Source organism: Lepisma saccharinum, chromosome 1 (genome assembly GCF_977018435.1).
Source record: "Lepisma saccharinum chromosome 1, izLepSacc3.1, whole genome shotgun sequence".
Lineage (NCBI taxonomy): Eukaryota > Metazoa > Arthropoda > Insecta > Zygentoma > Lepismatidae > Lepisma > Lepisma saccharinum.
Window position 1 is genome coordinate 18,453,940 of NC_139229.1, and position 24,940 is coordinate 18,478,879.

At 41.6% G+C, this 24,940-nt stretch overlaps 1 protein-coding gene across 1 annotated transcript in view; it reads right to left on the bottom strand.

Moving 5' to 3' along the window:
- Window positions 1-24,940, bottom strand: part of LOC145993305 (tRNA dimethylallyltransferase) — a 302,681-nt gene that overhangs the window by 106,407 nt on the left and 171,334 nt on the right. The window contains exon 4 of the mRNA XM_083129429.1: window positions 3,661-3,799. Within this exon, the coding sequence (XP_082985555.1) occupies window positions 3,661-3,799 (139 nt within the window). The remainder of the gene's footprint in view (window positions 1-3,660; window positions 3,800-24,940) is intronic.

Genomic DNA, 24,940 nt, shown 5'->3' on the forward strand with positions numbered 1-24,940 from the left:
GGACAATACGCGCCATTTAACTGGTTATATCCCCCCCGACCATTCAACACGTGACAGAAATGATAACGCCAGAAAACAGGAGAGAGTGGAAATATTTTTTTTCTTTCCTTCACATGGCAACACTCATTTGGTAATGGGTCCTAGAGGCAAAACACGGAACACACATTTTTTTCTCCTTCCTTTCCTGCAAGCAATAGAATAATTCTTACAAAAATCCGCTTAGCATGCTTATGTGACAGCTGCGTATGTTTCAAGGCCAACACGGCAATGCGTGACACTAGGATTGGCCTTGGACCTCAACCAAGGGTCGGAGACCGGAAGTCAACATGTGTGTGTGTGTATTCGCGCGAATGGCGGGAAATGCGCAAGGAAAGTTTGCTTGCCATTGTGCCACCTAATGACCCGGTTATTCAAGACGGTATTATATAAACACACTCCAGATGTCTTTCAAGTAATTTTTACATTACTTCCAGCGCCACAAGAGTGACATCTGCTGGCCTTTTTCTCTTTTCTTGGCGTATCGTGCAGAAAAACACTGCACTTGTTAATTTCTTTTTGCATCGAAGCATGTTCCAACACGAAAAGATTGCCTGTTCCACGCCCCTTACATGCTTTCCTTCCCCCCAGGAGCCCTCAACGCTGACTCCCGAGTTCTCCGTAACGCTTCGTTTAATCTGAAAGCGAATGGAGGTAAACTCATATCTAGATATGTGGCACGTTCTGATTGTGGATAGTTCGTCCTCCCTCGGCCATATCTTTTCTGTGTTCGGAAGTTTCCTCTTTAGATCCAATTTAGGTTCATTTCATTGAAAAGGTACCACGGTTGCACTACTTTCTTGAAAAGGTAATTCATTTGAAGTTGTTTGCTTGAAAATGCAACTCACTTGTTTCCTTGAAAAGGTAACCCAGCTGAAGTTACTTGGTTAAAAAGTAACCCAGCTGCAACACTAGGTTGAAAAAGTAACTAACTCAGCTGCAGTGACAAGGATGAAAATGTAACTCAGCTGCAGTCACAAGGTTGAGAATGTAAACCAGCTGCAGTCACAAGGTTGAAAGTGTAACCCAGCTGCAGTCACAAGGTTGAAAGTGTAACCCAGCTGCAGTCACAAGGTTGAAAGTGTAACCCAGCTGCAGTCACAAGGTTGAAAGTGTAACCCAGCTGCAGTCACAAGGTTGAAAGTGTAACCCAGCTGCAGTCACAAGGTTGAAAGTGTAACCCAGCTGCAGTCACAAGGTTGAAAGTGTAACCCAGCTGCAGTCACAAGGTTGAAAGTGTAACCCAGCTTGTTTTAAAAAGTAACTCATCTCCAGTCACTTGTTTTAAAAAGTAACTCACTTGCAGTAGCTAAATTGAAAAGTAACTCAGTTGCGGTCACTAGCTTGAAAGAGTAACTCAGCTGCGGTCACTTGGTTGAAAAAGTAACTCACTTGCAGTCACGAAGTTGAAAAAATTGCTTAGTTAAAATTCACTAGGTTGAAAAGTAACCCAGCTGCAGTCGCTTTAAAGAAGTAACTCAGTTGGTCACTTAATTAAAAATGTAACGAAGTTGCAGTCAGTAGGTTGCAAAAATAACCCATCTGCAGTCACTTGGTTGAAAAGGTATCTCTGCTGCAGTCCCTTGGTTGAAAAGGTATCTCTGCTGCAGTCCCTTGGTTGAAAAGGTATCTCTGCTGCAGTCCCTTGGTTGAAAAGGTATCTCGGATGCAGTCCCTTGGTTGAAAAGGTATCTCGGATGCAGTCCCTTGGTTGAAAAGGTATCTCGGATGCAGTCCCTTGGTTGAAAAGGTATCTCGGATGCAGTCCCTTGGTTGAAAAGGTATCTCGGATGCAGTCCCTTGGTTGAAAAGGTATCTCGGATGCAGTCCCTTGGTTGAAAAGGTATCTCGGATGCAGTCCCTTGGTTGAAAAGGTATCTCGGATGCAGTCCCTTGGTTGAAAAGGTATCTCGGATGCAGTCCCTTGGTTGAAAAGGTAATTCGGATGCAGTCCCTTGGTTGAAAAGGTATCTCGGATGCAGTCCCTTGGTTGAAAAAGTATCTCGGATGCAGTCGCTAGGTTGAAAAAGTAACTCCCTTGCAGTCGCTAGGTTGAAAAAGTAACTCGGTTGCAGTCGCTAGGTTGAAAAAGTAACTCACTTGCAATCACTAGGTTGAAAAAGTAACTCATTTGCAGTCACGAGGTTGAAAAAGTAACTTAGTTGAAATTCACTACCCTGAAAAAGTAACCCAGCTGCAGTCACTTACTTTCAAGAAGTAACTCGCCTGTCACTTCCATGGGAAACCCTGGATTCGCCTGTTACCCTTCACTTTCATGGGAACCCCCCTGGTGTCGCTTGTCGCCTCGGTCTGAAATCTCCCTTACAAGTGACACCAGGGTTTCACACCGAAGTGACAAGGGCCGGTTCTTTCTCATATTGGTCAAGTTGTACCGGTTTAAATTTCGACCACACACAAACAGAAAACGAGCAGCAACATAACTCCTAGAAGACAATACAAGAAGATAAGAAGAAGCAGCCCGTAACACGCTAATTCCTATATTATTCAAAGTTAAAAAAAAAAATAACGATCACAATTTATCACTAAAGATTTCAGCGTATGGTATATGACCTGCAGTGCACAGAGTATACGAGGAAAAGCCCGCTTTCCGATTCCTTTCATATTCTGGATCCTTGCCAACACGTCAGAGCAACACGCGACACTGCAACTCATGAAGTTATCGCGTACATTCCGGGTCCATTTTACGGAAGAAACCTCTCTCTCCCTGCCTTTGCTTCAGAAATGCGGCCTATTTCACGCAAAGCATGCTGGGCAGTGTTGCCACGATCCGAAATCAGAATTTCCCTTTTCCATCCCAATTTCTCTCTTCATGGTAGCAAAGAAAAGTGATTGAGTTGGTGTTTTAAGTCCACTTTATGCACAGTAAGGCTAATCGGGACTGGAACTACAGTTTTAAAGTGGGATACGAACCACCATGTACCTCCATGTTAGAAAAATTTAAATCTGCGTTCACACACTTGAGAAAGCATGAAAATAGAGAGAGATATTAGGGTCGACTGAATGAATGTAGAAAATTGTACTTTGCCAAAAATTATACAAACTATGGAAATTTTATGAACAGTTACCCCTTTAAGTTTATACTAGGTGTGTTAAAACAATATTTTTAAAAATTACTTGTAAATGATGGAAAAAGGTAAAGCTTCCCGTGCATATAGCAATGTGCTATGAAGGCACATTTAGGGGATATGGGAGTAGGGATCCACACATTCTCCCTCGACCATTTTAGAGGTGATGTGATCGGCCGGCTTTAACCCCAGATGCCCGTTCATTTGAGTTACGGTGAGCCCCAGAGCCGCTTCATGCGGGGACAAGGCCGGAAAAAATCCGGCCATAGATCACCCATCCCGGTAATCAAACCCAGGTTTCCCGCGTGGCAGTCAGACGCGTTACCTACTACAAAGTTTCTGTTCTAATTCAAATTATTGGTATTTTAGTGGGAATAATTTACATAACTAAGAGATTGAATAACATGTGAGCCAAATATCATCATAGCCTATTATATTTACTGCAAATTTTGATATTTTTAATGTAAATTTTACCTAAATTCAGTGAGGGAAATTTCACTTCATGTGGCAACACTGCTGCCGGGTGGCAACGACCTACCTGTTGCGACTGCAGCCAAAGGATGCAGGAGTGAGGAAAGCGCAGTGGGCCTCCCAGAGAGCTTCCCCCAGCTGTTTCCTGTTGTTCCCGCAAGATGGCACTATGTGGTTTCCCGTGCTGCTCGAACACCTGCAGGGACCTGTAAAAAAAGGGGGAAGAGCTCTCACTCACTAAATTCTTTTATTTGGAACATGTTAAAATCGTATTGGAATAATTATATACAAAGGAACCTTTGTTCTTTTTCATTTAGGTAAAAAATTAAACTCTTGAAGATTGAGGCTCGAATGTCTTACTTCCGTTGATTTCATAATTCTAGGGGAATCATTTCACAAGAATGGACTGGGGGAGGGGGCAGTATTCGAGCAGGTGGCTTTAACAAAAAGCACAAAACGGAAAAGTTTGTAGCTATACACCAATTCTCACCAGGGTGCCTTGTTGACCAGGGCAGAGTGAATGGGAAGTGGATAAGATAAGATTTCCTTAATTCCTTCTCGTATATTTACCGTTTTTCTCGGTATGTTTGAGTGGTGTTAAAAATACAGTCCATTATGAATCAGAACATGGTTGCTGTTAAATCATTGTAAGAACTTATAACAAAAACTTGCATGACCATGAACAATATTCGCACTATATCCTTTTAGTGTTATTTTTACATTCTGATCTCGCAACATTGGGGTGTTATGGCCTTTTTCAGACACTCAAATGTCAACCTTTCTTCCACGTAGTACACTCAGGCCTGCAGTTTTCATGCTAACGAGGCTCTACAGCCTGGACCCACAGCCAGGATAATCTTCGGGGGAGGAGGCTGTTTTGTGGTATTCCAGTCATCTCATGGCCGTTCATCCCCATCGTCGCGATTGGCCAAAAGTGGAAGAAAAGCGACGAAAAATCTGAGGAGGAAAAATGTTCGCCGATGCAGAACAGAGGTACACCAGCACATCAATGATGGTTGGTTAGGGTCGCTTTTCTGCCACTTTTGGCTAATTGCAACGACGAGGGGTGAGCGACATAATGAAATTGATTAAGGGATACTCACAGAGAACACCTATGCCCAGGTCGGGATTCGAACCTGGGACTCCTTGCGTCGTAGAGCGTTGTTCCACGGAGGTCGCCAGCGCATAAAGTACACTGCTACCAAAATACTTTCTTTGGTGACGAGGGGCAGGCAGTATGTTGAGAGGTTGGACCTTGTGTAATAAAAATAATATCGCTCGGTTCGACACATTCATAAGGCAAGAGGGAAATCGTCCGACGTCATATGAGCAAGATCGGAGAAAACATCTCCCACCGCCAGTTTAGCAAAATGCCACATCAATCGCGCTCTGCACGAGACACGTTGCGAACTTTCCTCTTCACGCACGCATGCCTTGCGGAGCCTCTGGATGAAGTGACACATGCACCACGTCCGTTCTTATGTAAACAGCCCGGTGCAACGTCATGTGCCACCAGCTGACGGGATAACTCGAAGGAGACGCTTTCTGGGAATGCACGTTTCGCACACAACAGATGCGCACGCGGGAAAAGTGCAATGGCTATACGAGACAATTACATCATCGAAAGGCCCAACATGTATCGCCTGTGTACCGACACGAGTGTCGACTGATTTGGATTATTTTGCTTAGATTTCCGCCACTTTGCGAAGACAAGAGGATCACTGACGTGATGAAACTCATTAAGGGGCACTCACAAAGAACACCCATACAGAGCTCGTAAAGTACTTGTGAGAGTACCGGAAGTGAATACTGGGGGGGGGGGGATATTCCTAGTTTCACAAATAGTTACCACTACGCCATCTAGGAGGACCTATCTGTATGGTGCCAACCCGTATTGAGATTTAGAATATGCACAAATAATTTTCGACATCCAGTTACTGAAAGAGGTCGCAAGTTTTGTCTCCATTTCAACACTGAAAGAATTTAAATTCACGCGAAAAAAAATATCTCCTCCTCCTGTATATCAGTTCCGAAGACGAAGTAAACTATTACAACCCTACAGCAAACCATGACTACTGTGGTTAGTTGGGTACGGGATTGCTTTCTACATTGCAACCAAGCAACTCAAATTTTAGGTGTCTACAATTTGATAAGAGCTGGCTGGCTTTCTCGACGAGCTTGGAACGAAACAGACCAAAGAGTCTGGCATGGTGATGAAAGCGCAAGAGTTGAAAGAACAGAACGCGACAGATAAACACAAACAGTAGCGTACGCAGGATTTCGTCAAGGGGGGGGTTATTTCTAAAACTTTCTCCAAATTCACATTACCTTTGATTTATTATACTTTAATTAAATAATAATAATCACAATTAATTAATAATACTTATAATTAATTAATTAGCTGAATTACTACTAATAATACTACTAATACCACTACTACTATTATGTAGTAGAGATATACATAAATATACCATTTATGAAAACAATAGAAAGAAATTACTTTCTAATCATTCAATTTTTATCAAATCCTGGGAGCATTTTTTTGTTTTTGTTTTTTGTTTGGTCAACGAAGTGAGACATTTCAAGGTGAAGAAAATCCATAAAACAAGAAAATATATTAAAATAAATTTAAATAATTAAAGTATGGAACTCATCCAAGAAGCTGCGGTGGTCTGGTCGGTAGAGCATCTGACAATCACGCGGGAGATCCGGATTCGATTCCCGAAATTGGTTGGAATTTTTCCGGCTTCTTCCCCGCATAAATGTCCCCGATAATTCACATCTGTATTGTCTCACTGTTCTTACCAACAAAACATTTTTCAATAGTTAAGCTTATTGTCTTTGAATAATTGTCTAGTCAACAAGGTGAGACATTTTAAAGAGAGACATTCAAACGTGCTGCGGTAAATAATACAATGGGAAGGCAGACTGGTGACTGTATTCTTGTCCGCCTAGCCTTTGTCTATACATTAGCCTCTAACAACGAACCAAGAACTTTCTTTAGTTAATTCTCATTGTTCACACAAAAAAATACATGTTCCTTGAACACTGGCGTACGTAGAGGCATGGCCGATGGTTAGAGGCACATACTTTTGGTAAATAAAAAAGCAAAATTTCAGTATAAAAACAGAGTCAATTTCGGGTTCAAAAGCTGTAAATAAAATGAAATTTCGCTGTTATAGCGGTGAAAAAGTGGTATATAAAATTACATTTTGGTTTTAAAAATGTGAATATAATCGCAATTGATTTAAAAACTGCACTATTACACAAAATTAACATATCCCTTCTAATAGCACATTAAATCATTACCAGAATATTAAGTTTATTCCTGTATACAGGAGTCCATTTTTGCTTTTCAAATATTTACAGCAAAATTAATAAATTTTCCGTGAATTGCATAACACACAGGATACTTCAGACTTCAGAAAGTGTCGAGTCGGTATATAAACGGTAAATTTCGTGTTTAAGAGTCTATTTCGCATTTTGCAGTTCATTTCGAGACAAAACAGGGTAGGAAAATGCACCTCACACCTTTCAGAAACCTTAAAAATTAACATTGCAATGTGTTATTTCAAATTTCGTTTTCTTTTTGTCAAAAATGAAATATGCATGCCTCTACCGATGATGCTACAGCCCCTACAAAAATTTTGAGAAAATCAGAATTTTCAAATAAAAATCCGTTAAGAACTTTAAAAAATCAAAATGTGTAAATACGAAAACCTCTTTTAAAGTGAGTCCCGATTACCATTTTTGTCTTTGAATACAATTTTAATAGACTGAAAAGCTCCAAAAATACGAAATATTTTATTATGCATCCTGCCCTCCAAAACGAAGCCATGTGTTATCCACATTTACTATTCCGGCCCCTCCCCCCCAAAAAAACTGCGTACACCAGAGTATTGAACATTGTTGCAACTGAAATACAAAACATTTTATTTCTCTTTTAAATCATAGTTACCCTCATATTTCACTTTCAAGAACTTCTGCTTATTTTCAAGGCATCACTCTGAAAGACGCGTGTGCTTGGAATGCTGTGCTTTTCTCCATGCTACATGGAAATAATAATTCAAATTATTATTATTATTAGTAGTAGTAGTAGTAGTAGATGTAGTAATAGTAATAGTATTGTCCCAGATCTTTGACTGTGGTAAATTGGCCATTTAAATTTTTTCCACAGCATTTTTCATAATATTTCACAAGCTCAAGGGGGGGGGGGTTTAAACCCCGTAACCCCCCCCCCCTTGCGTACGCCACTGAACACAAATATCCAGGCCTTCCAACCTGCGTACATAGAAAGGCATTGGGTACACAGGTCCTTAATTACCAAAGCTTTTCACACCTCCGGTGCATTGTGGGCTAAGTCACGCCGAAACTGGTCTAAACTAGAAACATCAGTGGCTATTCGTCGGGTCAAATGGATGAGGCTGTGTACTGAGGAAAACCTTGCCGTCAGTCTCAAGTATATGGTCGAGAAGACGGGCAAAACATCATTTTGAAGGTGGTGGGGTCAACTTTGCTTTGCACAAAACTTCACCAAACTCCAGATGTACTATGATAATCCCACAATTCTAGTGTTTCTATGACGATCGATTTATTCTTCCACGAGAACAAGTTTTTACCTTGGATTGTGCTGAAGATGGGGTTCAGAGGATGGGTTGATGGATCCAGTGGCCTGAGATGATCGCTACAAATAGATATATGATAAAGAAGTGACGTCCAAACGTACACACCCTGAGAAACTCAATGAATTGGCGGATCCGACCCTACTGTCAACTGTAAGCGCAATATCTTAATACAAAATGGAATTCAAATGACATTAAGTCTATATCCACCAAGGGTAAAGGCGACCGGAGCGTGTAGCTAATCATAACACTTCCAAAAATGGCCGAGATCAAGAATATATAGGGCCACCACCTCCATACCCCCTATGTGCACGTGGAACTTTACTTCCCTACCTCTACGACGCTAGGGATCCCAGATTCGAATCCTGGACTGAGCATCGGTGTTCTTTGTGCCCCTTCAACAATTTCATCACACCATCGCTTATCCTCATCGTCAGGATTAGCCAAAGTGTAAAAAAAAAGCCAAAGTGAAAAAAAAAAGTAAAATAAACCAATCAACCTATCTGCCTACTGAAAACATAGATTGCAGTCTATTACAAGAAGATACGACAACCTTAGAAAATTTGGCGCCTAAAAAATGTCCAAATCATAACGACAATTTATTAAAATATTCCTGTAATTTTATTATTTGGAGCAACAAGAGTCGAGTAGGGGTTTCACTTATTTAGACGCCAAAGAACGGAAGGTGATTGTCACTTACTATTAACTTAATTGGTGAATAATCACACTGGTCGACATGGTATTGGCTGTATCGCAGATGACTTGTCCCTGAATAACTTCAGCATGTCGATTCCAAAAATTAAATGCATTTTTACCCATCACGTCTAGTTTTCTTATTATTTTTTCCCCAGAAAACAGCAATTAACTGCCTTAATTTCACAATAAAATATGTAGTTCCATTATTTCCTTAATAGATGACTCTGTTTAGATGGTGGTACAATATTGATTTTCTACAATACAAAACCTACAAATTTGAACTATAAATGATACAGAATTGTATACATTTCAATTCACGTGACAAATTGGCAAGTTTGTTACGTAAGTTTTATTTTCGAAATCCTTCACAAAATCTCCAGAACTTAGTATTATAATATAGTGCGTTGATTGAACATGAAGACGTGGGGGAAAATCCTGACGTGATGGCCAGAAATGGATGTCATTTACGTGATCCACATTCAAAATACTTCCAGAATCAGCTATTGGTTTGGAAACAACCGAAATTTTCATCGTTTAAATTTATTTTTTTGTGTTCTGTAATAAATGTAATGGCGAATATGATAATTTTGATTATGCAAATTGTGAAAAATCATGACGTGATGGAAAAAATGGATGTCACTTCCGTGATCAGCATTCAAAATACTTCCAGAATCAGCTATTGGTTTCAAAACAACCGAAATTTCTATTGCATAAATGTATTTCTTTGCTTTCTGTAATAAATGTATATATGAGAATTTTGATTGTGAAACTGTGTATCAATCCCCTCTAAATAGAGAATCATATCAAGCCAGGATTCTGAACCTCAGTCATCGGCCGTTACTCTATCAGGCATTCAAAGAATGCCATATCAGGTATTAACAAATCTTCCTGATTTACCAGAGTTAAGGTGCTGAGCAACTGGCATTTGCAGGACAATGAGCAGGGTTACGGGGAGGAGAACAAAACTGAGAGCAACGGGCGGTGTGGGGTCTTTTGCTTGGAGTCGTCGAACAAGTAGCAACTGAGGAGATTGAGCAGTCGATCACAATTCGATTTGATCAGCCATCAGCGGAACTTTATCATCAGAGACAGACAGGTATAGTCCTTTCCAACCATGTTGATCTAGACTTGAAGATGTATAAATCCAATAGCTTGTGTCTTGAAAATTTCTGAGTGTGAAAAGTAACGTCTCGCCCATTACCATTAAGCTATCTGCTAGGGGCGAGTGCTCACCGTCGAGGATGAATGATTAAATGAGCTATGTCACCCACATCAATGGTTAAAGGTTCTTGATTCGATCCCACGTTCCACAGAGTTCGTAACGAGTGTGAGAAATCCTGACGCGATGGGGGAAAATGGATGTCATTTCCGTGATCAGAATTCAAAATAATTTCAGAATCATCTTTTGGTTACAAAACTTCTGTCCTCCCCCCCCCCCCCCCAAGATTTCGACCAGTGTTATCAGTTCTAAAGGGCCTGGGGGGTGGGACATCCCAACGCATTCCCCTTTAATCCGCCTATGCCCTCGCCTGAATTAACTTGTCGCCGTTGTTCAGAAAGTGCTCCACCCCCACCTTCGTATCTTGTTTCTCCACATTCCACGTCCTTTCCGTTTTTGTCCTGTCACCGCTTTGGCTCCACACACGCGCACATATGCCCCTGCCACTCACTGATCCGTGTCTTCCCAGCTGAAGACTGAACTTCTGAGAACACACTCTCCCCGCTGCGCAACGAGGTTCAACGTTGAATTTGTGCCAACAGGTCGATGGCAACGTAGGCATCTCTGTCTCTTCACTATTCTCTTCTGTCTTTCCATGGCACAATCAGTGTTGCCAACGATTTGAAAGCGAAAGTCGCTAAATCAAATGTTCACGGAAACACCCACAAGATGGTATTGTTACTCGAAGATAAAGTTCAAATCTCATTCTAATTTTCTGATTCTTTAAACAATATATATATATATATATATACGTAGATTTAGGTGAAAATTATAGGTGCGTCACCACTCAGGATACTTGCACCCGACAAATTACACGGCGCCAAGTCCTTTGCCGTAACTAAACTCACTTCTCCATACCTAGATTAAGGCATGGCTCGACCTTTGGCCGGTGTCAACGAAGGAGTTTTCGAAATGTCCTTTCGTTACGAAAAACCGCGGTGGCGTCCGACTTCAAAGCGGAAGATTCGGATGTCCCTGGGTGATTTTTTTTCGGCCCTATCCCCGCATAAAGCGGCTCCGGGGCTTGCCCGGCCTCAAATCAATGGGTACCTGAGGAGAAAACCCTAGGGGATAAAGGCGGCCGGAGCGTAGTGCTGATCACATTACCTCCAAAATGACAAAGGAGCCCTACCCTCACATCCACTAAATGTGCCTTGATGGCACGGTGCTATATGCACGGGGACTTGGCCTCACTTCGTGTGGTTTGACTTCGCTATTGCCTAGATAAACGAAATAGTTTAATAAGTCTACATTTACATAAAAAAAAATAGGTTGTACCAGTTTAAACGTCACTTTAGAAACTTCTACGCAAGTAATGATATAAACCTGTAAAGCCTGTGTAAATTTCCCAGATAAGCCGCTGGGGAGTTTTGTGAATTCTGTCACCAACAAACAAATCCCCCAGATTTAACGACTTCTCGCCTAAGTTGGCAACGACGGACAGAACGTGGCGCGCAAAGTTGAAACTGCTTCTGCATTCCGAGGAAAGAAGGAAAAGATCCCATCATTTTATTCCTCTTATTTTTCTCCCATCCCTCCCCAACAAAAGACTGTGACTTAATATCTCCAACGCCTGCAGTCACGTAATCCTTACGTTGCACACTCGCTGAGGTTGAACTAATGGCAAGAGTTGAAAACTTTTTTTTTTTATCTTTACCTTTTCTTGTTATAACTTCAAGTACAATGTACGTCTGCTAACGTTCACTAGCGATGCAAAACCTTGAATTTTTGTTCCACACTTGTCCGATCCCGCGCGGAAAAAAAGAAGAAAAAATCCAAGACCGCCTAACTCGTCCCTACAAGTAGCTGCTCCCTGACCTATGTCAATATCTTCCATTACGTGTAAACAGATAATGCGTGGCGATTCAGTTGTGTGTGTGTTGATGTGAATGGCACGAAGTCATTATAGTAAACGTAGCATATAGAGAATACAGAGATTTTAGTCAACGGGAATAGCAAAGGACACCGATAAATAACTGCCTTGTATATAAGGGTGTGTGAGGATGAATGATAATTGGATAATCACAGAGGGACAGTCCCAAAGAACGCACGCACAAGACAGGAATTGAACCATTGAACCTTGGTGGCCAGATTGCAAAACTCAACACGCCTGGCCACCAAGGTGGGAATATAAATGGTCATTTTTCCTTCATGACCAGTGCTCGAAATGTGGAGGGAATGCGGGGATGGGATGGTATCACCCAGTTAGCAAAATGTTTGCAAAGCATCCTCCCAGCTAACCCCAAGGCTCGACCAAATAGCATCGCAGTTAACATTTTCCACTTCAGACGCTGTTCATAACTACCATTGTTTCACATTATTGCTCATCCCCAGAACCTTGGTGCAATGGTAGTGAATTGATTGATTGATTGATTGATTGATTGGGGTGGGGTTTTAAGTCCACTTTACGCACAGATGGGTTAATCGGGACTGCGGGATTCGATCCACTCTGCGCCTCCACCGGGTATAGAACCGAGGGCCCCTTAATTACAAAGCGACGACGGTACCGCTACGCCATCGGGAAGGACCCACGAATGTACATGAATTCCACTCAAAAGCATTGTCCTCGCGAAATCGAGATTTCGCAATTCCGGCGTGGTCCCAAGGGCATAAGACGAAAGTTTCCAAATGCCAACTGAACGCAGGCTTGCAGCTCTGTTGCGAAAGCTCTTGACTGGATCATTTTCTCGATTCCGTGCGATTGTCGCCTCGGTCTGTTATGCGCTGAATGTTTTTTTTTTTTTCAGGCTGAAGGGTCTCATATCGCTTGTCGCTTCGGTCTGAAAGCTCCATCAGAAACAGGTGCATATTCTAACGACGCGACAGACTGCACGTGTCGCTTGGAGTGGGCAGTTTTCTCAATACCGTCCATCGCGTGTCTTCGGTGTTGTTCGCGCATGCGCAGTGAATGTTTTGCTTTATACTGAAGGGAGTCTGTATCGCTTGTCGCCTGTAAACTGATCTCCGTGTCCTTCCAATTCCTCGCAGAAAACGCAGGAGAACCAACTGCTGGCATTACGACACTTCATTAATGGCTGAAACTCGAAGGCAATAACTACATAGGGGGCACCTCGGCCTACGGAATGTGAAGTGCGGACGCGAAGTCAACAGCCTCATCAAGGCCGATCATGTGAAGTCATAACGCAAATTTCACTGACCGGTCGACCTTGCTTATGCTAAGGAGTTGCGAGGCAGTGCTGGAAATAAAAGGCAAGTGCGTACTTAACAGACGCAACATGACGGAAAAACTGCAGGACATTACGTCATAAAAGGACACGCACTGTTCCCACGCAGAAAGCATCGCGAACGCTGATGGCATACGTACTATTCTACTGGCACCTCGCTAAAATGTTTCTCGTAGCGACACCGCAAGTTGCACGCGATTCGCGCCAATTTCATCATCGTGGTACTGCTAAACATTTGGTTCTGTCTGAACCAAGACTTTCTTCAAAAATTTCTGCGATATTCGAAACGCTGAAAAATCACATCTGTTTCGAATTCCTTCTAAAACATTCCAAGTTATTGCTTTCCTTTCGCTGTTTTTCTTTAGAAGTCTGACATAGTTTTGTGGCACTGTAAGCCTATTTTGAAATAACACATACTTTAGAATATTGGCTCTCAACCTTCGTGAGACCCGGGCCAGGTAAATTATTTTCTTAAAATCCATGCCCCGATTACAACTAGTTAGTCCCCTTCTAATTTTAACTTTGTACATTAATTACCGGTAACAGTTTCATTATGTCTATGCTTTTTGACAAATATAAAAGTAGATAAAAGTTAGTTGTCAACCACTGGAACTAATGAAATCTTGTAGTTTCCTCACTAATTTAGCAAGTTCCGACTTTCGTTGGTATGTTACATTTTGCACACCAAAATTTCCAGTTAATCACATTTCCACTGTAAAATATTTGTTAATTAAAATTGTTGCGCAAAACAAAATTTTTAAAAAAAACTCAGTGCCGAAGATTCCGGGTAGGTTCATACTCGTCGTCACGATTAGACAAAAATAACATTAAAGTGTCGCAAAATAAGAAAAGTACAAGGTATTCCACAATAAAACGACAGTGGAAAATTGCCCAGCCGTCGATGTTAGTCTTAACATCACTAATGTTATGCACTGCTCTAATTGGTCCCGTGTGTTGTGCCCCACAGAGGATGTGGGCGACTATATAAACAAAAAAATTCATTTCAGGTTTTCAAAAAAGGCTCTCCAACAACTTTTTCTCCTACCAATGCAATCTACAGACAGTACATCTATGCAACCAAGCCGAAGTGCTTCGCATCCAAACAATTTTTGTCCACTACTCAACGATGATGGGCTGCATTCGATATAACAGACCATATTAGTGTGACGTCACGTTGCACGACTGAGTCCAAACAAGGTTATCATGAGGTTTTTGTCGTATACTTTATCATTGGAATTTCCGTCGCAAGAGGCAGCTTTAAGGATTGTGACAGAAGTTATGAAAACAAAATTGTGATGCGTATCGTACATCAACGTAAAGATGAGATTTCGGAGAATGCGTCGATATATTACATATACCTTACAGAGGAGAATGCAAAGAATATATGAATTAGGAAATCGAGTAAAGAGAATGCTCTTAGCAGGTCCGATCCGAATCGCAGCCAACAAGCGGCGCCGTTGCAGTCACGTGAGCGTGCCGAAATCCCGGAATTCATATCGGCAGCGTCACGGCGAGCAAGTTCGTTTGAGCTTCGGCTATGTTCAGAAACTAAAATGGGTCGATTTTCTTTAAAAATGCCTGATTTCTTTACTCTAGTTAATCTCTACCTTATGCTCTGTAAGGTATGTCGACGTATTCTCCGAAATCACATCTTTACATGGATGTACGATACACATCACAATTTTGTTGCGATGGAAATTCCAATGCTAAAGTATACGACGAAACTAAGTGACAACCTTGTTTGGACTCAAATCGTGCTCAGTTGTCTGCTGTGACGTCAACTCATATGATCCATTCAGAACTTACCATTCCCTGTATCTGTATTATACTTTGGTAAGGAGCAGTTTTACAGATGCTGCAATATGATATAAGTATGTGTTCAGCATTTGAAAATGAAGTATAATATTCAATTACAAGATCACAAGTGAAAAAGAGCAGTTGCCTCTTAGAGCAGGAAAAGCCAGCACAGAATCAAATCACAAATGCGTATGAACAGTCTGCAGACGAAACTAACGCAATCGTCTGCACAGCTGAAGGGGAATTATAGCTTTTTAACGACAGCACACTAAACAACATTTGACACACACGTGAAACAAATAACTCCCCGTGTGTTTATTTCGAGGTGAGCTTACAATCTCAATGTCGAGATATACAATCCTGGCCAACTCCTAGTACGCTTGTCTTTATAAGAAAAGGAAAAAAAACTACATTCCTTTGTGTCACTGTAATTGTTTGTTCTCCGCATGCAACAGAAAGAATATGCGACTGACGGTCTCAAACGTCGTAGAAGCGAACTCGTTAAAATGTTCTTAAATCCATTTGTCGCTAATAATAGTGCACAAGAATCACTTGACTACAATTATAGGGCTACTTTAGATAAAGAATAGCATTAACTTTCAAACTAAATCTGACATTTTGCAGTAAACATTAACTGAACTTGCGTTTCCGACATACTATACGTAGTACAGTCATGGACAGTTCTGGGTTTAGATGGCGCAGTGGTAGCGTCGTCGCTTTGTAATCAAGGGGTCCCGGGTTCGATACCCGGTGGAGGCACATAGTGGTTCGGATCCCATTTTAAACTGTAGGTCCAGTCCCGATTAGCCTTACTGTGCATGCTTAAAAAAACAAATCAAATTAATCAATCAATCAGTTCTGGGTTGTAAAACTCCCCTTTCCGTGGAATCGCTACAGCCCAGACGTGTTCGTGAGTGCCACTGCATGTCCAGTTTCTGCTCAGATAGTCTGACTGGGAATGCGTCTCCACCGGAAATCGAACTAGACACCTCTTGATTACAAGGCAACAGACTTACCACTATAGAGCCACTGGGAATGTCACAAAGTACTTAAAGTCTACTACGTGCATCTCTAACATCATCGAAGTTGTCACTACACCTCATAATTAAAACACACACACGAGCGGGCGTTTTTATGAATGTCATAATTAATCCCGTAAGTCGTCTGTAATGCATAACATGCTTAAAAATGTATCGCTCTTTTATCAGTTCGTTAAATACCCACACAGCCCATCGACACAGGTCGATTTTTTTTTCAAGCCACTCCACACGTCTTTTATCCACGTTTGTTTTCACTAAGTACAAAAACTTTTTTAAACCTTAGTAACTTCTTCCCCATATTGAACGTTCTTGGAGAGCATGATTATGTTGTATAATATTTTTGAAATATCCACATAGATAAAGTTAATACCCAGGGTAAGCTTTCATGACTACCGTTATTTGTACAAAAGTTAAATACGTTCAAAATCCCAGTTACGTGACTTTTCGTACACCTTGAATATTCCATAGATTGAATAGTTCACTTCAGAACATCGTCTCTAAAGCGTTCAAAATTCTTACTCATTCAAAGTAACATAGGAATTTATTTTTTCGATATTACAATAATATACTCGTAGAGGCACATGCTGATAAATGGTTGCATTAAGTTGAACAAGGAAACAAAAACACTCATTCGTCAGCGTGATGTGGCGAAAGTAGATCCAATGATATGCTAAGTTGAAAGATGAAAGGCATGTGACATGTTTTCCACGTACTCGCCGCACCAGGAACCCAGCAGGAGTTACTGGGCAAGTGGCCAAGAGACTTTGGATGGGAAGACCATTTTCCTCCTTTACACGGCGATCAACATCAGTTACAGTGAACAATGTCCCCTCGTTACTGTTCGCGACGCATATAATCTGCTGGAATAGGCTGGCGTGGGGGAAATATATATAGCAAAGGAGGCTGCGATGGAGCTGCAGCATTTTGCGCCTGCGCAGAACGAAAAACTCTATGGGAGTGGCCGTCTATGGTACGTCAGTGCGCAGTGACATGCGCTGTAACCTTCCGTTAACGACTTTGAACGTGATTGGTACTAGACAGTGGGTATATTCTGGGCTAGCTACAGTCTGTCCCAGGACTATGTGTAGGAATGCCGCGCATAACGGTAGAGAAAGCGAATGGGTGGAGCAAAAGAATGCGTGCTGCTGCAAACGGCTGGCATCTGCAGTCACCTTGTCCCCTCTATGTTATTCATTCCCTCGCAGGCGTTCATTGCTCGAGCCCTCTCGAGTCACTATAGTGGAACCACGAGCAAAACAACTTGCGCAGACCCGCGAATCCTGTGCACTGTACTCCCGCGAGTAGGGGAGGGGGGAGAGTGGACCATGCTTCCTTATGGCCCGAGGTGGAGGGAAGAAGGGAAAGCTGCGCGGGGACTTTTCGTCCCAAGGTTTTTTTCCTTGTGGTGGATCTATACTTGCGCATAGGACTTATTTTCGTTCACTTGCTTCACATACTCCTGGGACAGAGCATATAGGCTTGCTATCTGCATAGCTCGAAGCGCAGGGACTTTATCTAAGAAAAACCGATTCGAAAAATGTGGATGAAAATGTTAATTTCAATAACATGATGGTACTGTTTTAGGAGTTGAAAACCTGGTTTCTTACGAGATGGCAACCTGTCACAGCTTCATCAACAAGTTACGAAGTAGCACAAGCCTCCTCCCAATCTGGTCCTTAACATGCAGTTATACCGAGGGCTAAGGCGCTACCCTTCTTCTTTGAAAAGCAGTATTGTTCTCAGCATGAATTTTTCCAGGAACAGAAATTTTGGAGTCAAATTTATCACATGAAACCTCTAAAATCTCCCCATCAACAGCCTCAGAAATACATATGCACGCTGATTGGAAAGGAATAATATTTTGGGTGGACGAAAATACACATGAATAAATATGTGCAAATGCACAATCATTTATGGACACGGTAGAATTCTTAGTAACTCTTCATTAACTTTGCCTAATTGTCGTTTGTGAAACTCTGCCAAACCGTCTTTTGAAAGTGTAGGAACTTTTTATCCTCAAAACTATAGGACAACACAAACACATGCACACAAAATCACATCTTGTAAATACAGAAAAATGCTACTTGGATGTGCTCGGAACTAAAACTCTGCACAGGAATTTCCAAATAATATCAAAAGTATAATACTGCAAAATATATGAATGTAAACCTGTAATTGCATTATCATTACCTACTAATGGGCAATAACAGGACTAAGGTATGTACAGACACGGACACAGCCGGGTTGTAACGATTCCATTGACAGTCAATGTATTCATTACAACCCGGCAGTGTCCGTGACTGTACGTAAGAGCGAAACACGTCATGACTGCAATATTTACAAGCGATTCAATTTCAGTTGTATAAGGATATGTCATCGACCTTGAACTAAGAGTATTCACGTGAACTTTCTGTTCACAGCAACCAGTATGTGACTCAAAGGGATCATTGCACAGCCATAGCATGAACATGCAAAGAAGCATCCATTAGCACTTTATACACTTAACAGTAATACGTTCTTTCTACCAAATAATGCCTTTTTTTAAAACAGTGTCCTTTTTCAAAATTTTAAAATGGAGTACTTGTATTTTGTAATTTAGCGTCGCTTTTCTGCCACTTTTGACTAGTCGCGACGATGAGTATGCCTAATGATTAGACGAAAAGTTATGAAGGTATATTCACAAAGAACAACAATGCCGGGGTTCAAACCCAGGAACTACAGTGGCTGCCACCGAGAGGGTAAAAACGTTGAAAGTGTTTCAAAAAATTGAGTGCCTTACACTGTTCAATGGAGTCACCAAATTTGTGACCACGAAAACTGACGTACATTTAACCTTTAGGAGACCAAGCCCTTTGGGACTGGGCCAATTTTTAGCAAAATACAGAGTTTCATTTAGATGACTGTAGATCAGAGGTTATTTGCCCTACAGAGATGAATAATATACCGTTGTACGCGGAATGAACCATAGAATCGGACTATATAATATTTATGCACATTGAGAGTATCCATGGAGGGGAGGGGGCAGAACCCGGAAAATTCAAATTTCTGAAGAAAAAAAGGGTTGCCCCTCCTCCGGGGGACATTGTCAAAATCTCTCCCCTCCTACCAGGAAAATTATTTCGAAACTTCCAGCAACGACACTTTCCCCAAATCGAGTTTCAAGCGGATTATTGTTGTAGAAAAAAAAACTACGTTCCTACCAACGCTATTTCATTACAAAGGAAGCCGCCACAAATAAAGCCGCTATTTTCCCGCATTTTTTATGTAACACTAAGACCTGCAAGAGAACTTACGGTGCAATATGTGTGTTAACAATAATATACGAGGGGTAGACATAAAGTTTTAATTATCACCTCGAAAACATAAAGTTATGTAATTAATTTCTTGTCTGTTTGCAGGTAACAGTTGGGCTGAAAAGTTCGTAGGCTAACATAGTAAAAAATATTTTTTTGACAAAATTCGATTTTATTATTCAATATAGTTGCCTTCGAGGGCGATACAACGATTATAGCGGTCATACAATTTTTCGACGCCATTTTTATAGTACGATTTCTCTTTAGCCTCAAAATAGGCCTCAGTTTCGGCGATTACCTCTTCATCAGTGCTAAATCTCTTTCCAGCGAGCATTCTTTTAAGGTCTGCAAACAGGAAAACGTCACTGGGGGCCAGATCTGGAGAATATGGTGGATGGGGAAGCAATTTTATTACGGTTGAATATCGCTAAACATTGCTCCGAATCATCAAAACGTTGTTGCTTTTGATCGATTGTGAGCACGCGCGGCACCCATTTTGCACACAGCTTTCGCATGTTCAAATATTCATGCACAATGCGTCCAACACGTTCCTTTGATATTTTTAAAGTCTCAGCTATCTCGATCAACTTCACTTTACGATCATTTAAAATTATTTTGTGGACTTTTTTGATGTTTTCGTCGGTAACAGCCTCTTTGGGGCGTCCACTGCGTGCATCGTCTTCGATGCTCATTTCGCCTCGTTTAAATTTAGCAAACCACTTCTCAACGGTTGATTTTCCTGGTGCAGAGTCCGAATAATGTTTATCAAGCCAAGCCTTGGCTTCAACAGTATTTTTTTCGCCAAAAAGCAATGCTTTATTAACACACGAAATTCTTTTTTATCCATTTTTTCACAATAACAAAAGCTGCTTCACTCACAATGCTATCTCTCACGAACTAATTATCCGGCAGCTGTGAAATTTATACACGTATCTTTTGAAGGTTAGTACTAAGTAAAAATCACATGGATTTAATTCTAGTAACGCCATCTATGAGTCAGCCTACGAACTTTTCAGCCCAACTGTTACATGTCTGCAGTCCTGGTACACATTGAAAGCCCCGCGCCACAGTACCGTAGCACGCTGCTCGAGGAGCTAAAACAAAATGGCGCAGCCCATTGATAAAGTGGAGTATCGTGCGGTAATTCGTTTTCTGCATTTGAAGGGGAACAACGCTGCAACAATCCATGCTGAGTTGGTGCAAGTGTACGGCTGCAATGCACCATCATATGACACAGTGGTTAGGTGGCGCAGACGCTTCCAGTGTGGTCAAACAAGTCTGAATGACGAAGAACGAAGTTGCAGACCATCTCTCTGTGAAGAACCGGGAATCGCAAGAGAAGTGGAGACCCTGGTGCTCGAAGACCGGCGTATCACAATCGAGGCGATAGTGGAAAAAGTGAAAATCAGTCATGGATCAGTTTTCAACATCTTGCATGACAAAGGTCGCCGCCCTCTGGGCCCCGCGACTGCTCACACCCATTCAAAAATCCCGCCGAACCGAGGCAGCAGCGGAAATGTTGCACTGTGTCAGGCCAATCCAGATGACTTCTTTAGCCGCCTCATCACCATGGACGAGTGCTGGATGTATCACTATGACCCCGAGACAAAAGAGCAAAGCAAGCAATAAGAACATGTGGATTCACCACCGCAAAAAAAAGGCGAAGACCCAACCATCATCGGGCAAGGCGATGCTGAGTGTTTATTGGGACTGCCATGATGTGGTGCTAACACATTATGCTCGTAAGGGGCAAACCATCACAGGACCATACTACCGAAATCTTCTGACAAGGTTAAGGGAGGCTGTCAAGACGAAGCGTCGCGGGAAGCTGTCCAAGGGGGTATTTTTGCTCCACGACAACGCCCCAGCTCATTCTGCACAGGACACAGTCACACATGCTGCTTCTTTGGGCTATCAAATTTTGCCTCACCCCCCGTATTCTCCTGACATAGCACCCAGTGACTTCTTCCTCTTTCCTTGGATGACGAAACCATTGCTTGGCAGGCATTTCCAGAAGGACGACGAGGTGATTTTCGAGGTGGAACGTTTCCTGAACAGCCAAAATGCATACTTCTACAACCAAGGTATCTGCCAAGTCATCCATCGTTGGGAAAAATGAGTCCCATTGAAGGGTGAATATGTAGAGAAGGACAAACACCATCACCAAGTTTCATGGTCGCACCTTGATTTTTTCGAGGTGATAATTAAAACTTTATGACTAACCCTCGTACAAGAACAAAATTGCTCATCACATCTAGAATTGCTCATAACAGAAGTTTACAGTTTAATGTCCACTTCATGGACAGATAGGCTAATCGAGACTGAACCTACAGTTTAAAGCGAGACCACTGTGTGCCTCCACCTGGAATTGAACCTGGGACCCCTTGATAACAAACGCGACGTTATCACGATGTCATCGGGTAGACCCTGCTCATAAAAATCAAGCGGAAGATTACGTATATTTTTCAGGAAGAACGTGGATTTTAGTACCTACAGCGTTTAATAATAGAAATAGTTAGATGTAAAGTACATTCATCCGATTTATGCAGAAGCGAATGACTTCACTGGGAAAGTATGTGATGCAATCCACATCCACACAATGAGTCAAACCATGTCTTGAGTTGCTGCCAAGAGGAAAACCTATCTTGAACGGCGGATGAATGCTGCCTGGACAAATGGGAGTAATTTGCCATGATAGCGGGCAGCGACTTAACCAGGACGCTGGGCATTTACCCCCTTCCCAACAATGTATATTTTCCAATATGGATGATTTTCCTACCAGACAGCTAGATAGAAGATCTGTTGTTCACAAAGTAAGTACCTTTTCTCACATGCATTCACAAACATTTGCAACGCCTCTGACTAAATAAAACCGGATGTCAACTAACAGTGCATGTAAAATTATATATATATATATATATATATATATATATATATATAAAAATAAAAAACTGACTTTTACAGGTTTTAATTTCATTTATCAGGATTCTCTGATTTTTCCATTGCCTTTTGACGCTTCCAAATTTGGAGACTGACGTACGGGTACAAAGGACAATTTAGTTTGTGCAGCAATTCTCAATAACTAAGTCTCTAGCCTTCATAAACCAGCAGGTTTATGGCTGGAGCAACACAAGCCCTATCCTGAGCAAAATCAATCAAATCTTTTCCATCCTTACCGATTTCCTTTAGGTCCATCTCAACGTTTGATTATCAAATATATTGAAGTGGAAATATTCTGATTAATTGGAATTTGCCAATGGAGATCAGCACTTATTAAATTAATTTAATAATATTAGCGAGAGGAACTAAGATTCCATTAGATACAATCGTTGTAAACTATTTAAATCAAATTTTATATTTGATCACAAGACTAGAAACAATATTTTCTATGATTATGCAATAATTTATTTATTAATATTAAATTTCAAGGTTACATATTAATCAACGTGCCCGCGGTGGCTCAGTCGGTAACGCGTCTGACTACCATGCTAAAGGTCCCGGGTTCGATCCCCGGTCGGTTCAAATCCGGGAACTTAATTTTATAACGATGGAAGCGGCCCTGGCGCCCACCCAGCGTCGAATAACATGGGTACCTGGGGGGTAAAGGCGGTCAGGGGCGTGATGCTGATCACATCACCCCCTTACGACCGGATCAAGAAAGTGTGGGGCGTTACCCCCACACCCCCTATACGCCTTTATGGCGTGGAGCTATGCACAGGGGAGCACTTTACCTTTTTTTACCTTTTTACATATTAATCAACATATAAATTCTTTAAAAAAAATTTAAAAAAGCTATTTACAAGTACAATTGTTGTGATCGCCGCATAGACATTTAAAAACGAATTTACCGGCCTGCGGGCTAACGAAACTTGAGAACTACTTGGTTAAAGTATTAAAACCTCAAGTTAAGACATGCTAAACTATGCCACTTGCTGACGTGACAGCCAAACGAAAGCAACTACAGGATTTCCGTAACTACGCTCGGCTATTAAAGAGGGCTGTAGAATGGCTTTCTACCGGCCCAAACACTTTCACTTCATTAGAGCTATCATCGCGCCAAACTAGACAGGATGGTCCACCGCTCGTTCCGGGCTGTCGCTCAAGGGAGGACGGGCGGACAATAAAAAAAAGGCACGCTTTTTCAGGCCCACTTTTATAAGCGGGCAGTCTTGTTTTAAATTTAGCCTCGAGGCACAGGCTGTCAATTTACATAGTCCCTGCCGCATTTTCCAAACTACCTCATCTGGGACAATTAAAAAATTATGCACCTTGACGAATGGCATAATTAGCGGATTGGGGCCGAAAGCCAAATGACTTCATAATGAAAGTAACAGGAAGGAAAATGAGAAACTCTTGCCATGCACCTTTCCTCATTAGCTTTATCCAGTTCTCTCTCTCTTCCTCCACCAGCCTCTTCCAAATTTATCCTACGAATACGATGCTTTCATTGGTTTGATTAATTTTGCTTCGATTCTTTGCCACTTCTGGCTGATCGCGAAGATGAACGAGTGATGATATGATGAACTTCAAGAATGGACACTCACAAACACCTATGCTCAGGCAGGAATTCGAATCTGAGACCCCTGGCGTCGTAGCGCTATGTGCTAACCACTTCGCCACGGAGGCCGGCTAGAAGACGATAAGAATTCAATAAAATTGTAGCGTGTATGGTGGACGTACTGGGCGAATTGGTCGAGTTGTTGTTTTAAGTTCATTTTGTGCACAGATAGGATAATCGGGACTAAACGTACAGTTTCAAGTGGTATCCGAACCACTATGGGAAAATGGAAATTTTCATTAACTTATGGATTTACAAACTTTATTTTAAGTGCCGAAATGAAAATATCCTCCTGTTGTCAATAGACAGATATATCTTGACAGGAACGGCATTCATTATCGCATGAAGTAATGGGAGTATATTTAAAATATAAATTGGATTTAACCGGAAAAGCTTGAGCTTGTATTATCTATTAGAGAATGTTAAAATAATAGATGCATCGTCTATTGTCAATATTTTGAAGAAACAATTTTCATTTTTTAATTTAACACAAGAGGGGGGAGTAGTACAGCAAAGAGAATTCCACGCCCGAAAATGAGGTATAGTGAGGTACACAGTGTTGCCAACCTCTTACTCGAAAAAATAACCAAGGTTTTTCTTTTTCGGTCTAACCTAACCTCAAACAAGGAGCTGGCAACCTTGCTTGAGGCTTTTCTCGCAGTGTTGCCAGCTGGGGCTCGGTGGGGCTCAGTGCCAACCTCTTACTCGAAAAGTTACCAAGGTTTTTATTTCTTGGGCTAATCTAACCTAACGCGAGGAGCTGGCAATCTTGCTTGAGGCTTTTCTCGCAGTGTTGCCAGCTGGGGCTCGGTGGGGCTCGCAGTGTTGCCAACCTCTTACTCGAAAAAATGACCAAGGTTTTTATCTTGGTCTAACCTAACCTCAAGCAAGGAGCTGGCAATACTGCTTGAGGCTTGTCTTGCAGTGTTGCCAATAT